Source organism: Necator americanus, chromosome X, assembly GCF_031761385.1.
Source record: "Necator americanus strain Aroian chromosome X, whole genome shotgun sequence".
In the NCBI taxonomy this organism is placed as follows: Eukaryota; Metazoa; Nematoda; class Chromadorea; order Rhabditida; family Ancylostomatidae; genus Necator; species Necator americanus.
In genome coordinates this window covers 17716840-17731730 of record NC_087376.1, presented here as the reverse complement: position 1 = coordinate 17731730, position 14891 = coordinate 17716840, and the positions used below count along the sequence as shown (strand labels likewise).

General features: G+C 41.5%; 1 protein-coding gene across 4 annotated transcripts; it reads right to left on the bottom strand.

Moving 5' to 3' along the window:
- Window positions 1-5914: 5914 nt before the first annotated feature.
- RB195_023869 (uncharacterized protein) lies at window positions 5915-14610 on the bottom strand (the record flags this gene model as incomplete). 4 transcript variants are annotated; one of them, XM_064211448.1, is made up of 8 exons in its annotated part: window positions 5915-5989; window positions 6062-6148; window positions 6213-6362; window positions 6433-6585; window positions 8614-8760; window positions 10812-11005; window positions 13915-14085; window positions 14221-14269. In XM_064211448.1, 8 exons carry the CDS (start codon window positions 14267-14269, stop codon window positions 5915-5917), a joined length of 1026 nt encoding a protein of 341 aa, XP_064067330.1. The 4 variants fall into 4 exon arrangements, with proteins under 4 accessions (XP_064067330.1, XP_013296166.2, XP_064067331.1 ...); XM_013440712.2 differs by lacking the exons at window positions 10812-11005; window positions 13915-14085; window positions 14221-14269 and having other exon boundaries at window positions 6421-6585; window positions 8614-8733; XM_064211450.1 differs by lacking the exons at window positions 10812-11005; window positions 13915-14085; window positions 14221-14269 and having other exon boundaries at window positions 8614-8733.
- Between the last annotated feature and the right edge of the window lie 281 nt (window positions 14611-14891).

Genomic DNA, 14891 nt, shown 5'->3' with positions numbered 1-14891 from the left:
AATAGGTAACGATAAGAAAACTCCTATTCTTTTCTCACGAATGCTTCCGATGTTCGCACATTATTGAAGAGGCGCTAATATGCCTCGACGAACCCACGCAACACTCTATTTGTCCATGAGGACAAAGACAGTTATTTAGATATTTGGTTATTTAGATATGATCTTAAGCAAGTCTAGGAATAAGTTCCAATCCAAAAAAAGATACGATAGGTCGGCAGTGAAGGAGGTCCATTAGTCGACCAGACCAGTGGGAAGGGAGATGTAGTAATACTTTTATCGAAATCGTTTAACATTATAGAGAAATATCACGTTTGGATGATGTCTATCGAAGAAAAAGTAGTTTGTCTATATGGATCAAGGTAGTGAAGGACAAAGACAACTCAGAAGGATTGTTTCTTAGTCCTCATCAACAAAAGAATACTTGAAAAGCATTGAAGAGATTAAATCAATTGAATATTTGCTCTAAAACATGGTTGTTCAGAGTTCACAATTTGCAATAGGATGAAAGGTTAATTAGTCTTGTTAGCTAAAGGTTGCCAGAATACAAAACTCATTTTTTGGCAGCGGTACAATCATTTTTTCGATGAGGAGGAACAAAAGCAACAAAATAACATATATTTTATCTTGAATCGTATTAAATGGGAAAGTACAAAGACGAATTAACAACGGCGAGGACGAAGGAGGAGCTAAGAGGAGGAGCGAGCAACTGTGATGACCAGCGACTATAAAGCGACTATAAGGAAAAATGAGCATTTACATACATCATACACTATATATGTATATGTGCATACATACAAACGTTAAATTAAACTTACCTGTTTTATAAGTTCCTAGTTTTTTTTCCAGAGAAATGCTCCGTGATGAGTCATCGCGAGGATCCTTTGCACATATATTACTAGTTCAGGTATTACAAGATTTATTTCGAAGTATGCTGATTATTTACAGCAAGAATGATAAAAGGGGATGGAATTTGCTACAGCAAGGAAGTATTTGCCGAAAAACCAGACTAAGGGGTGGATACAAATGAAATGTAAGGAAATGTCTGGTTTTACTTGTTTCTTTCTTGTATAAACCCACCGAATCCCTCCTCAAACCCTTATTTGGGAGGAGAGGATCATCACACACAGATGATGAATCCGTGGTCGCCAGAATCTTATAAAAACTTTTGTATTGTTGGTGTTAAAGATAACCAAACACTGGAACATCAGTTTAAAAAAGAACTGCAATCGCGAAGGATGCAGTAATGAATGTCCAAACAGCGTCCGCTAACGCTACATCAATCCCTAATTCACTTATAGAGATGCTGACAAAAAAAAAGAAACTTCAAAAATTCTTTAGAAAGAAAATGGAAACAGATGTCCCTGCTCTCTGCTGTGGATTTACCCCTCTGCTTATCATACGGTCTGCAGATGTTACCAATTTTCTCGATCCTGATAAATCTCGTTTCCATCTTCTTCGAAGATGCTAGCTAAATTCATATTTCTCACCGTACGAAGAACAAGAGAAATTTTCAGAAAAAAAGGAATACTGGATAATGTCGTTGGCGTATCAATCCGCTTGGTATGTGCCAACATGTTTGTCTGAAGTTCGGAGTCGTTGGGGTTTTTGAACGTGTGCTGACCAACATAAATGAACCGATTGCGTTAAACTCGCTCTGAAGGTAAAATTCCTACGTCAAATTCCGGTAAATGATGCATGTGATTGCTTTGAATTAGATTAATGAAATTGTTGGCTTGAAATTGGAAACCTTGTTAATAGAGTTGAGCGTTGGGCAGATCTATAGTGGGGTCAAAACGACACGAAGCACGGTGCAGTTGCGTACGCGGCTTCTTTCGAGGTGGCGGGGTGGAGCGTAGCGGTTAGGAGCGCACTAGAACCCTTGCTGTTGTGGTAGACACAACGTCGACGTGGAGTCAGTGGCGGTGTGAGTTTGCGAGAGCAATCCGGATGATGGAATTATGTTGTACGCTCCACTAGTCAACAAAACTGGTGAGGAGTTAGCACTAGGTATCCTTTTTTCTATGCATGATTTTTAACCAATAAAGTAACACCTTTGTAGGATATATAATAATGTAATGTATAATATATATATAATGTAGGTTTTACATTGTTGAAACATAAAAACAGTATGGGACCAGAGAAGTGTCAACAAATGCTGTTATTAGAACGATACAAAAAAAAACTAAATATGAATTGTTAAATCGCGCAGTTTCGATTATCATGGTACAACGCTGGTTCCGAAAATCTAGTAAACAAAAACCAATAACACTTTTTATAAGTCTTACTTTGTTCTTTTGAAAAAGTGTTGAAATTGATGGAACAAAAATCCTGAACTTCTTTTGCATCAACGAATAATTTGGCCAAAAAAAAAGAAGCTAAAAAAGCAGGCCGAGGTTTGTTTTGTAGGGGAATGTAGTTGTCGCGTTGCAAAGCAGTTAAATTATGGTTCTTCTCTCTGATTTTTTTCTTATTCTTCGAAAACTAGTTGAGAGGAGTTTGGGAATTCTATCAAAATCACAGCTCGTTCTCAATTAACTTTTAAGGAAAAGAAAAGAGATAGAAAAAAAAGTAAAACGAGACATTAGTTCGAAGAGTCCTTCCTTATAACATATTTCAAACTGAATGAATATTTAAAAGATATAAGCTGAGTTAATCGACTTAGTTCGAAGTTGTGCGCATTGCGGCGCGGAGCCAAAAATCTGAATTTCCACGCTTTTCTTCTTTAGGGATTACAATAGAGCGATTAGAAAATTCGCCGCCATCTTTTGATACATAGAGCATTAAGCGACGCCCTTAGTGCAAAATCTTATCTCCGCAAGTTTACTGATTCTCTCTGAAGCTAGTTAGGACTTTCTCAACCCGGTTCCAGAAAACAAGGAGAGATAGAAAATCAAATTTTGCACTTATATGGACAAATCATGATCCCGTAAAACTGCGAAATTGTGCTGCATAAGATTAACTGGGAGCGTCGTTATTCAGCAACACGTTTTTTAAGCACATTTACGAATGCATACAAAAATAGACTTGGCAACATACACAAAAAATGACTTGGCAAAAGGCTATGATGCAATGACTGCTTATTGATTAGCTAGGCCTCCCCACCCCAGTCGATCCTAACCACTACGCTCACCACACCGCCTCGAGTGATGGGGGGAGTGCAGCCGCTTCCGTAACTGCACCGAGCTTTATGCCGTTTTGACCCGACTATCATGCATATCTCTTGTGCTCACTTTTCCAAACTTCGAGCTAGGCTTCTACACTGGTGTTCAAGTTCACAGAAAGTTCGACATCGTTTCTACCATAAGTTCGATTATGTTCGTACTTCTCAAAGTGTGGAAATTCTGCACCCAGTTATTTTCTTCCACACCGTTCCTTTGCTTGAATCACGTGAAGTTAGAAAACATTGTTCGATGCTCTAGTTCTGCTCCAGGGTAGTGAAGAATAATCTCAAGATGTGGCTACTAAAACGGATAGATACTATGCACTCTCCCTTCGTAAAGTGTGGCGGCAGGTGTGACTTCAATATGACGATCCACAGTCGACGTGAAATGCGTTGTAATGTGTTGGTTCAATGCGTCCTTAGTGAACGAGTGCACCAAGATCTCTTCAGTAGACGAAAAGCTCACTGGACTTTTTTTTCAGCATTTCAAAACTTTTTCTCATTATTTGTTCTTCGCAGAATAGTGCATGAATAGGACTAATTAGTTTTAGTGAAGTAATTTCCCATTATTTCTATCGTTTGTTCTTCTTGAAGGGCAAGTCTTGTCGATAATTCTATCGCTTGTTTCCTCGCCTCTAGGATACAAGTTTGCGAGAATTTAATTTCTGTGCCTTTTTCAGTGTAATTATAAACAAGTGGCATCTCTGGTTCGTTATACCAAGAAATCATTTTTGCTAGTCACAAGTTTTTCCTGATTTCAGAGCATTTGTTCAAGAACTTCAACTTGCAAGGATTGGGTTTGTGCCCCACTTTTTGGGTAGCTGTGTGCGTAATGGGCCTTTTTCTAAAACCACCTTTGCGATTCCACTTGATTCCGATTACAACGACCGCTCGTGCACATTTACACACACACAAAAAAGGAGAAAATTAGTCCCTACTAGCTAAGATCTCAGAAGTGTCCTAGGAGCAAAGAAACAATCAAACTAATTGAAAAAAGACTCAATTAGGACCAAATAATCCTACCCATGTTATTATGCGGAGAAAAACTATGAAAAATCATAAAAATCAAAAATAAAAGAGGCCTATGCAGTTTCCTGCATGCTGTAGAATGATCTCAATGCATGCCTTCATCGAGCGTCAAACCATTACAACACTTCTTACGCTGAGTGTAGTAGAGTACCCATGATTGATGTGGAAAAGAGGATGAGAAGGTCAAAGATGCTGAATTATGGTTGAATGAAATTGAACACTGATCCAGAATTTCAGTGCATGGTTAATTTCAATAGAATACGGAGGTTGGACGAAGTTGATTGCAAAGTTGAATGATTTCACAAAGCACCCACTCACTTTCCGAAGAAAATTAGTGGGTGATTTATGAAAAAGGCAGACGAAATGAGAAGTAGACCGAAGTCGCAATGGTGTCGCAGGATTTTTTTTGGGGAGTGTCTTTCATGGCTTTATTGTGCTTATCACGATTGAGGTCTTTGTTGAGGAATGCAAACCTGATACAAACACATGCACTTTAAACGAAAAAAAAAACTTGCGTCAAATTAGAACAAGTGTTTCAACCTGTAGACAGCTATTTCTAGGCGATTCACAGGCCATACAAGAATATGACCGCCTCGATTTCCACTACTACTCTTTGCGAGAAATGTAGTAAACTACTCTTTGATACATAGGAAATGTAATTCTTAATAATTTGTCCAGTACTCTGACTGATGTCACATATGCAAGTGAAGTGCAGTGTTGGTGAACCTTCACCTTCGCCGTTGTACCCATTTCAGTTATTCCGTGATTAGAAACTGCTTTACTTAGGATGTCTCAGTGAATGCCGTTGTCATGTAACCTTATTATGCATAGGATACATTTGGTGCATGTTGCCCATAAGATTACATCACACATCCATGGTCCCAGCAAAATTTCTTTGCGCCAAAAGGCAGCATATCTGAACTGACTATGTTAAGGTCTCTGTGAGCAAGTATTGAGTTCGGGGAATAGACTGCGAGTGCGAACGTGGCCTGAACTCCCCTTAATTGGTCAGAAACCAATAGGGTTTCCTTGCCAGTATACACAAATAAAACCAATTGAGAGGCCACATAGGAAACTGGTGCGTGCATAAGGGTGGCGTGTTTTGATGTACCTCGTAAAAACAAACGCCATTCCTACGCCGTTTTTCAGAACGACAAGGTGGAATTGAGTGGGACTATGCTCATAATCGTAATCCCACCCCGAAGACTCTACATTTATCCACAGAAATCCCAACATCGTAAGTTTCGTGATACGCTGCTTCTAAGAAACAGGGTTTGAAAAAAAAAAAAACTCAAACCAAATTTGGTCTTTTGGTTTTTTTTCTCTTCTTTTTCTTGACAGCTGTTTCTAAGAAAAGGAGAACTAAGAAGTGTAGTACTTCTTGTTATTTCTCATTACCTAGCTTCAGTACCTGCGCGTACAATTCCAAGGTGGATTGAGAGCTACCAACCAAGACCTTGGTGTCTTATTAATAATGTATGGAATAAATAACGATTTTATACTGTAGTATAATCCTTGGATTGTTAAATTTTCAAACAATTGTTAAACGTGATTTTCCTCAACATGTACATATACACTCGCCTCGCGAGTTCGTAAACTACATCTTTGCAGAGAAAAACAGAAATAATTCAGTACCATCTTAAGATTTCATGATTTTTCAAGCATGAAGAACGGGAAAATGCAAAGGAAAAGAGATATTGCTCTGAAGCAGGCGTATGAGAAGGATCACATCATAATCTCACTAAACCATTCCGAAACGTCCGTATCTGCTTTCTCATTCTTAACGATGAATAGGTGTCGCTGAAAATGTTATATTAAGCAAATGCCATTTGATGCACGACTGTATAGGAGTTTTGGGAAGGGAACGCTAACAAGAATAGTGGCGTATCTGGGCCGTTCTTCGACTTTTCTTCTCAGACATAAATCGACCAAGTCGCAAAACTCCACCGTGAAGCCGTCCTAAACATCTATGAACATTAGAAGTTTCCAAGATGGAAATGTCCAGAAAATTTATATAACTGACTGCTGTCTTCAAGGATGGACTCGGAAGCTCAAGAATCGAGGAGATTATTTGAAAATCACTGCCTTCGTATGGGAAATGACCAGTTGCGAGTTCCACCAGCGTTATACCAAAAGACCATACATCACTTCGTATATCGTACGGGGTATCCTCCTACAAATCAACATTTAGGTCCACAACGTTGAAGGAAACTGAGGAGTAAAATGCATACAGTTGAACGCACTCTTTCAGGGGCCATGTATGGTGGGCACCCCGCTAATTTGGACCTGGCTCTGCTCTCAATAAGGAATCCACTAATTCCAAAATCGCATAACTTCACTATTCCATTCCAGTCGAGAAGAACATTTGAGGGTTTCACATCTCTATGAATTACGTTCTGCAACAAGCCAATGCATATCTTTGATGAGATGCGCATATTGTATTTCTCAATAATGGCTTAATGTTCAAACCAATACAATACTATGCCCAAATTGTTTGTTCCCATAATGAAACTTTTGCTTCAGCAGAAGCCTTGTTCGTCTCGTCCAAATACAGAGTTTAAGAAAAAATCGCCTACTACCCCGACTGCTCCCCTCTCTGCTCCTAGGGGAACAGAGCGGAGAGCTTGCAACAGAGAGCAGTTTGCAACAGACAACAGCACTATTTGAGAGAAGGCGATGTGATGCGTGCGGATCTGCAAGAACTTAATGCAGTTGCAGACAGAAAAACTTAAAAAAGGACTACGACTACTCTTAGTGGGAAACTACGTACACATGCTTGTTCTACCCACAGTAATTTTTCATAATTGGGGTTCAGGTCTACAACCATTATAATCACCTTAAGTAAAAAAAATACAACACTTACTTCCTCTTTTACACCTTTCTAATCCAGGCCTAACGAATACTCCAGAATTTCTTGCGTTGGCAACTACGGCAATGGCAATTGCTTAGGCCGAAATATTTAGTGTATGATGAATAGCGATGCGAGTCCATAGTGCAGAAACAACGGAATATGCCGAATCTTTCGAGACACTACATTGCGAAAATTAAGGAAGCACTTTGCTTTCCTTCGAAACGATGATTCACAGAAAAAGCCGAGCTTGCCGGATAGATATTGTTATACTGAAATCTGATGTATGTGTGCATGTATGTATAGTCTCATTTGGTGTAGAAAACAATGAGTGAAGAAAAATGATTTTCTACTCTACCAAGTGTGTGCTGCTAAACTGAATCAACCCTACTAACTGAGTTGAAATGTTTACAAATGTGCATACTCAAATGTACTTCTGATGCAGATCAGTGTGACGTTGAAATTTTGACAACTCAGAACTTCTTACAGACAATTTCAGATGTGGATATATTCAAAGAAAAAATTGTACGTATTCATAGTAGTCCAATGTAAAATTTCTTAAGCACCATTCTATAGGAGTCCTAGATGACATAAATTCAAAATAGATTATTTGAATGAAAATTAATCAAATGAAAATTGTGACGGAAATTATTGTTTTTGATGTCAGAAAAAATTGTTTTATCGCTGCATAATAGATAGATATCCTATGAGTTGTGTTATTAACCAAGACTGAGCCAGACTCTACTTTGGTTCTCTTATGAATGTCTATTTCCTGTTACAGCACTCGAGCTGCCTTTTCTCTAGGTTAACATAGACGTAGTTCAAAAAGTGCCGAAGTTTTTAGGTTTACATCCACACATGAAGCAGCTCATAATACAAAAGCTCATGATATAATGATAGCTACACTAGTGCTCTTTGCTTCGCGTACTGAGCCGACAAGTAGTCGCTGATTCAAACGTTTCCACCACGGAGATGGAGATCTTGGGAATGAAAGCTCCGTTCTATTGATAGTCAAGCCGTCTCATCCATCACGTCTGTGCTGATTCACAAGCAGCATCGCATATGATTTGCAAAACCGACTGGTTAAGGTTGTCGATGCAAAGTCTGCGCTGGAAATCTTTGCCCAAACAGCACCAATGCGGGTTTGATTAGGACATACAAGAACGAAGGAGTGCGACGTGCTTTACGCAAATCCTCCACGGGCACACGGATGGAAAATTTTGGATTCTGATTGTGGATAATGAGCGTCGAGTAGGGATCATGTTTAGCTCCTCTCAAACTGCAGGGTCCCATCTTGACACCAGCCGCCACCTCCATCGCGCCGCTTCGAGCCCAGACGTTCACGTAAGTGCACCAAGCTTCAGGCCGTTTTGACCCTTATGAAAGCCTTGAGCAATTAGATGACGAAAATTTCTTGATAGGACCTTCCTAAAAGAGGTCTCTCGTAAAACTTACCTCTTGTGGGCATAAAATATGTAGCCAACAAATAGTATTGCAGAACACTTTGCTGTAGGCTAGGCAAACAAGACAAATACGAATAAAGCGTGAAGTGCCGTGAACATAACTATTAACCCACGTGGTTCTCCTTAAGGTAATGAAGCGCTTTTACAACGCTAACGGACATTTTGCCGATTATAGGTTCAGGGATCGCCAAATTTCCCGTTCGTTTGAGTAACAAATCGAGACATGTGGCCATGGCTTCCATACAAATCATGACTTCGTTCTGTAAAGGAAACTGCAACTACGGAGTTATTTAGTAAAGTCAAACAGAAAAACTGTCTATTCAACATTATACATATACTAGATGTTAAGACCAGGTTTCAGATAATCAAAATATAAAATTATGTGAAGATGAAGAAAAACACATTTTCCGAAAGGTTTGGAAATGTTCGGGCAGCAGAGCGTATTGCAAAACCGCTACAAATATAAAACTCTCGTTTGACTAGCTTGTTTTGGGTCCCTATCAGTTCGTTTAGAGGTTACCAAACTTTATTTAAACTATATGCGAAGATCGCGAAGGAAAGAGCTACCTCATTATTTTTGGACCTTCATTTCTAAACCACAAGAGCAACAGAGGTTTGCCGGCCGTTGTAGTTCTATTGTGTTTTAACCTTTCTTTCTTTCGTCAGATAAGAAACCGAAGAATTGCTCATGATTTCATTTGAAATTTGCATCTGAACGCCAAAGCCAGAACACTTTCTTGGATATTTCGCTTTTAAATTCATTATAGTTTTCTTTAGTGAACAAATATCCACTTCGGTATAACGCATACTTTTTAATGACTGATTCCATTGAATTCTAAATTACCGCACATTACCTTGCAACGAACAATATTTCTCACTTAAAAAATTTCTTTCTTGCCCACACTTAATCTTGAGAGAACAAAATACGGTTGACAATTGTAGAAGACATGGTAGTTTAGTACAACCCCGACTTGGTCAAAAGAGTGGCCACGACCTTTGATGTCGGTCATTGTCATTGAATTCACCCATCCGTCGCTATTCTATAAGCTGCGGAACTTTACGTCTCGAATAAACTGCTTGCCAACGCCAAGTGTCCTCAAGTCTTCCTTCACCACTTCCGCCCAGAACTTTTATTTACTACAAGAGGTAGTTTTCCAGTAAGAATATGGAAGCATCCTCAGGACAACTTGGACAAGACGATCTCCTCACAATGTCCCCAAAGAAGGGAAGATGGTTTCCCGTGATTACTTCGGAAGCCCGGGTAAGATGTTGATGTTTTCCCGTGTCATCCGCCGGTACGCCATATCCAGTCCCGAGTAATGTTCTTCATTATAGCCAAAAGTAGCCTAACAGTCATCTAAAACATTTTCTTTTCCATGCAGTCAAGTTTCTCCATTACCGTCGACACGGTCAAATCCCCCATCCGTATATTATGATAGGGCGGACCGATAAGTAGACTCGCACCTTGACTTCGCAGGCGATGTGAGTCGATCACAGGCACTTGGTGAATGAATTAAACGTCAAATTCGTTTCAGTGCATCTTTGCTGAACATCTCGTAGCTGCCGTCGTTTTTCAGCGCACAGCCTACATAACAGAACTCAACCACAAATTCGATAGGATTCCCGTTGAGAGTCTTGAGGAGACCCACATTTGCTTACATTTGTCAGTGCGGAATCGCAGTCCGTAGGCTGCAGCTAATTTCGATACAAGGTTAACAACATGTTGTAAGTTCGCGCTGCTAGAAGCGAATAATACTACATCGTCGGCGTACTCGACACCCACCAAGGGACGTCCAAAAGGTGCTAAAATGACATAGGCAGGACACTGCTTCAACTGTTCTTCGCTTTATGTCATCAACGGCGAAGTTGAACAGGAAGAGTCCCGCAACGGCTTCTTGTCTCACTCTACTTTTCACTTCGAATGGTGTAGTACATCTAGGTGGTGTTCGACCAGCAGCTGTTGTTCTTCTACTCATTTCGTTTACTAGGCGTACAAATTTCGCTGGAAGTTCATCGGCGCGAAGCGAATAGCAGAGTATAGGCTTTTCTCGGGTTCTTGTCCTCCCACGCCTTCTCAAACTCCTTCGCTCTTGGCGTCCATTCGTTCTCACGATCACGTTCCAGCTGACGGCGCAACTTCTTTCTCACATGCTTCTCCTGGCTGAAACACCAGTTGTGCGGGAAACGCATACAGAATTGTACATGGATATTGTCTCCACAGATGCAAAGGCATACTTCTTTCTCGGTGTTAAAACCGGGATCGTTTTCTTTGCAGCGTGCTGAATGCATTTAGTGAAAGAGTGAGCCCCACTATCTTCCTGATTCGTAATACAATATTGATGGACACTCGTTGGCGGAACTTCTTCTTGTAGTGTCCCTGTCGACTGTCCTTGAATGTTGACATGTTGATTACGTAGCTTTGATTGATTTGGTTGAGCTGTAGCCAAGACTGGTATTGATCTTTATTAACAGCCAATGTTTCGGTGTTATCACCTTCTTCAGAGCCTGGGAAAATCGAAGACATTAGTGATTGATTCTCTCAAGCGGCTCATCACCCTACAGAAAGCATTCAAACGGTAAGTAAGGTCAAACAGCAACACATCGGCTAGTGCTTACCTCATTTGCTAGATTTGGTAACGCGACAGACCACCACGTACCACGACTATGAATCACAGGGTCTTTAGGGGGCTAGTTCGTTTGTGATCGCAATGCACTCATTCTTTCTGTTCATTTTTGGACTTTTGGCGGTTATCGAAAATGCCTCTAATGTCCTGTGCGCTATGATCTCAGATTCGAAAGAGTTTGGTGACTTCTACTTCATTGTCGGAGTTCTGATGAAATATTCTACGGTGTGCTCCGAGTGTGGTAGAGAGTTTAGATTTTGCGACTCCATATAGATGCTCCTTTACTCGAATACGCAGGGTCGAATACGTACCGTTTTCCCTCTGTAATCGTCACCACATGACGTGCACGTGATACAATACACTACTCCTGATATCATGCAATCTCCCTTTCCGCCATGTGGAGAAACCAGGCTGCTGGGAGTTGTACAAAGTCGTCATGTGCATGATTGCGTACTGGTTGACACCTGAAGTTCGCTGGTGGTATCTCTACAACTCTTACGCCCTTCTGAAGAACCGCTTTGCGTAGACAGCAACACACTGTTCATATCATTATATATGTAAGGTAACCAGAACGGAATCGTTTCTCGGACCTCCACGATGTTGGGCTTTCGGGAAGAAAGTCGTGTCTGTCGAGTGACACAACCCCAGTCGGGTGCCCTTTTGAAATAGCCACTTTGTGGGCCAGGTTTACAGACCATGTTTTTTTCCTGGCTGCTCGACACAACTCTTGCCGCCGTCCTGTACATATCTCCTATAATGGAGTTTTTCATTTTACTGGGCTGTGCTAAACGAAAATAGATTAAGATGTTTTCACTGCTGGGTTCTCGATACCACGTGGTGTTCAATATCTCATTTCGCAAACAGATATGCACATTCAAGAAAGTCGACCAGTTGTATATTGGTTTCTCCCTTGTGAACTTATTGTGCGGGCACTGCTGTTTGAGAAGATTGGAGCATTTGTTCAATTCTGCCTGCACTGGGCAAACGACGCAACAATCATCTATGTGGCGACAATACAACACCAGTTTGCGATCTAGTATAGGCTTTTCGACTTTAAACATGGAGACATTTACGAGAATGGGTGCAGCCTTTGTCCCATAGCCAGGTCTAAGTTGTCGGTGGTATTGTCCCGACCATCGAAAAACAGAGCAATTTAGGCACTCGTTTATGAGCGTCATGATCTGCCTGGTGCTCAATCCACATAGGTTTAATGAAGTCTGGTCCTGTGTGAGGAGTTCGTGAACAGTTTGCATCGCAACATTGTTTGAAACGTTCTTTTAAAGCGACGTAACGTCAAGGGACTCTGTAATACATTCGGGTTCAAACGACTTACCACCAAGCTGTTCGGGGAGCCGTTTAAACCACTAAGGTGGCAGAGACATATTTGAGCAGCTGGATTAATTTACTGGATTGGACTACGTTAAGCAGCCGGCAACTTCCATCTGTAGAGGCCCCAATACCACTTATAATAGCCCACAATTTAAAGTCACAAGAACTGTTCGAAACGAGACCATTTCCAGAGTTTTTATCAAAAGATGTAGGACCGGACATACGGGTAATTCGATCTTGAGACGTGTAATAAAGTTCTTTGGCAGCCCTGCTGTTCCTGCTGGATATTGCTTTCTAAATTCATTTGCGGAGGATGGAAGATATAGTGTCATCCTCAAGATGTTGTCTTGTTATAGCTATGTCTACCTCACGCGATAAGACAACAAGCTCCCCTTTTGTTATCTCTAACAGAGACCTTGATCTTTCCAGCTGTGCAAAGATTGCAAATCTCACGTAAGTCTCGGCCTTAGACAGAGAGGCTACGTGTTTTTTTTTCTAGAAACGCTCCAAAATGGAGTAAGTGGATGTTGCAAACACTCTTATCTTATTATTTATGGTGGGGCTAGGGTCCGGTGGTTTACACATCGTACGTTGGAAAAAGGTATGGAGGATAGGAAGACTCGCTCAGCAGTTGTTTTCTTGTCTTCCCTCTTCTTTTGCTCTCAGTCGCAACCTATCATGAACCAACTTGGGGCGTTCTTGCGTTATACCCCCGGACTTATTGACTGAGCAAGCGCAAAACTAGGGCCGAGATTCAGAGCGTCAGGTGAAATGAGTGCATCGCCAATCACGAAATGAACCTTGTGTTAATGGTAGCAATAATGTCGTTAGGATCTGAACACAAAGAGGTCATAGTAACAGGTCAGCTGGCCTTTTGGTGTTGCCGATGTCCTACCAATCGTCTGAACTTCTTCTGAAGTCTAGACTTAGCTTTTCTAGAGCGGGTGCAGTCACAAGTTGACTTTGACTTACCCACTATTTTCCTCCAAACAGACCCGGCACAACACGTTCACAAAACATTATTCTTTATACATACACTTTTTTTAACCAGCAAGAACATATGGTTCTGTCTAGTCTTCAATGCCATATGTAGGTGTCATCGCTGGTTCGATTGGTTGCATCTGCCAGCTACCCTTGGTGATACGGCTTATCTCGTGAAGTGGTTTGTTTACTATGAAGTGCGGAATGGCTTGGTGTTGCATACAGCGACGGAGAAATGAATGATCTGTCCTTCTGAGACAATTTTTTGTCTCAACGAAAGAACTTCCTTTATTAGTCGAAAACAGTCTGATGGCACATCTCTCACTAGTGCCTTGTTTTTGAATCTTGTCATGGTTTGATAACGCCGAAACGTTAGCTGCTAGTTAACAAAGAAGATCAATACCAGTCTTCTTTACAGTTCGCAAAGCAAAGCTCAAAGCTACATATTGAAATTCTTTCTGCATTCCTCGGTTTTCAGACCTGCCAAGTTGAGCTTCGATTGATGTTGAGCTTCACGATTCCTTTCCTGGGACCGTACCACAAAGCTGAGAAGAACTGGGCGGTCGTGGGAATCGAATGCGACGTCCCCGACAGCTCCAAATTTCCGGACATCTAAGGGATACTCTTCGTCAGAACGTAATCGAGCTGTAGCTTAAGAGTAGCATCTTTCGCTTTTGCTGCTCTTCTGGCGTTAATGGGATTGTTCTTGGCCACGTAAGCTGGCGGCATCCATGATTCCTCTTATGCAACGATGAGGTTCGTTTGCTCACAAGGGTCTTGACTTACTTGACTTAATCGGCGGGATGATGTCATCGCCTAACGCGATTGCCTGCATCTTCGCCGAGGTGTGCCGTCCTTTAACATAGCTCTGCCCAACCTTCTCGATCCTTACACAGAATCAATCCATTCGTCGCCATTCCATATTCTGCGAAACCTTACGTCTCGCCTGAACTGCCTATCCATGCCGAGTGTCCTCAAGTCCACTTTCACCACCTCAGTCCAGAACTTCCGTTTTCGGCCACGTGGCTTCTTCCAGCTCGAACCCGACAAACTCCTCAGAACTCGTTGAACAAGGCGATCTGCCGGTCTCCTTAATATATGACCAAAGAAGCGAAGACGATTTACTTTAGCCACTTTCGATGGCGATGCAAGATGTTGATATCTTCCACGTGTCATCCGCCGGTATACCAAGTAGCCGTCTAAGCACCTTTCGTTCCGTGCAGTCAAGCCTCTCCATAACCGTTGATGGTGCTGCACAAGTCTCCGATCCGTCCATCATGATGGAGCGAATTGCGGATAACTATACTCGCAGCTTGACTTCGTTGGTGATGGGGGACGATCACAGGCATTTCGTTGAGGAGCTAATTGCGGAAGTGGCCTTAGCGCATCTTTGCTGGACATCTCTCCCGTAGCTGCCGTTGTTCTTTAGCGTACAGCCCAGGTAACAGAACTCATCG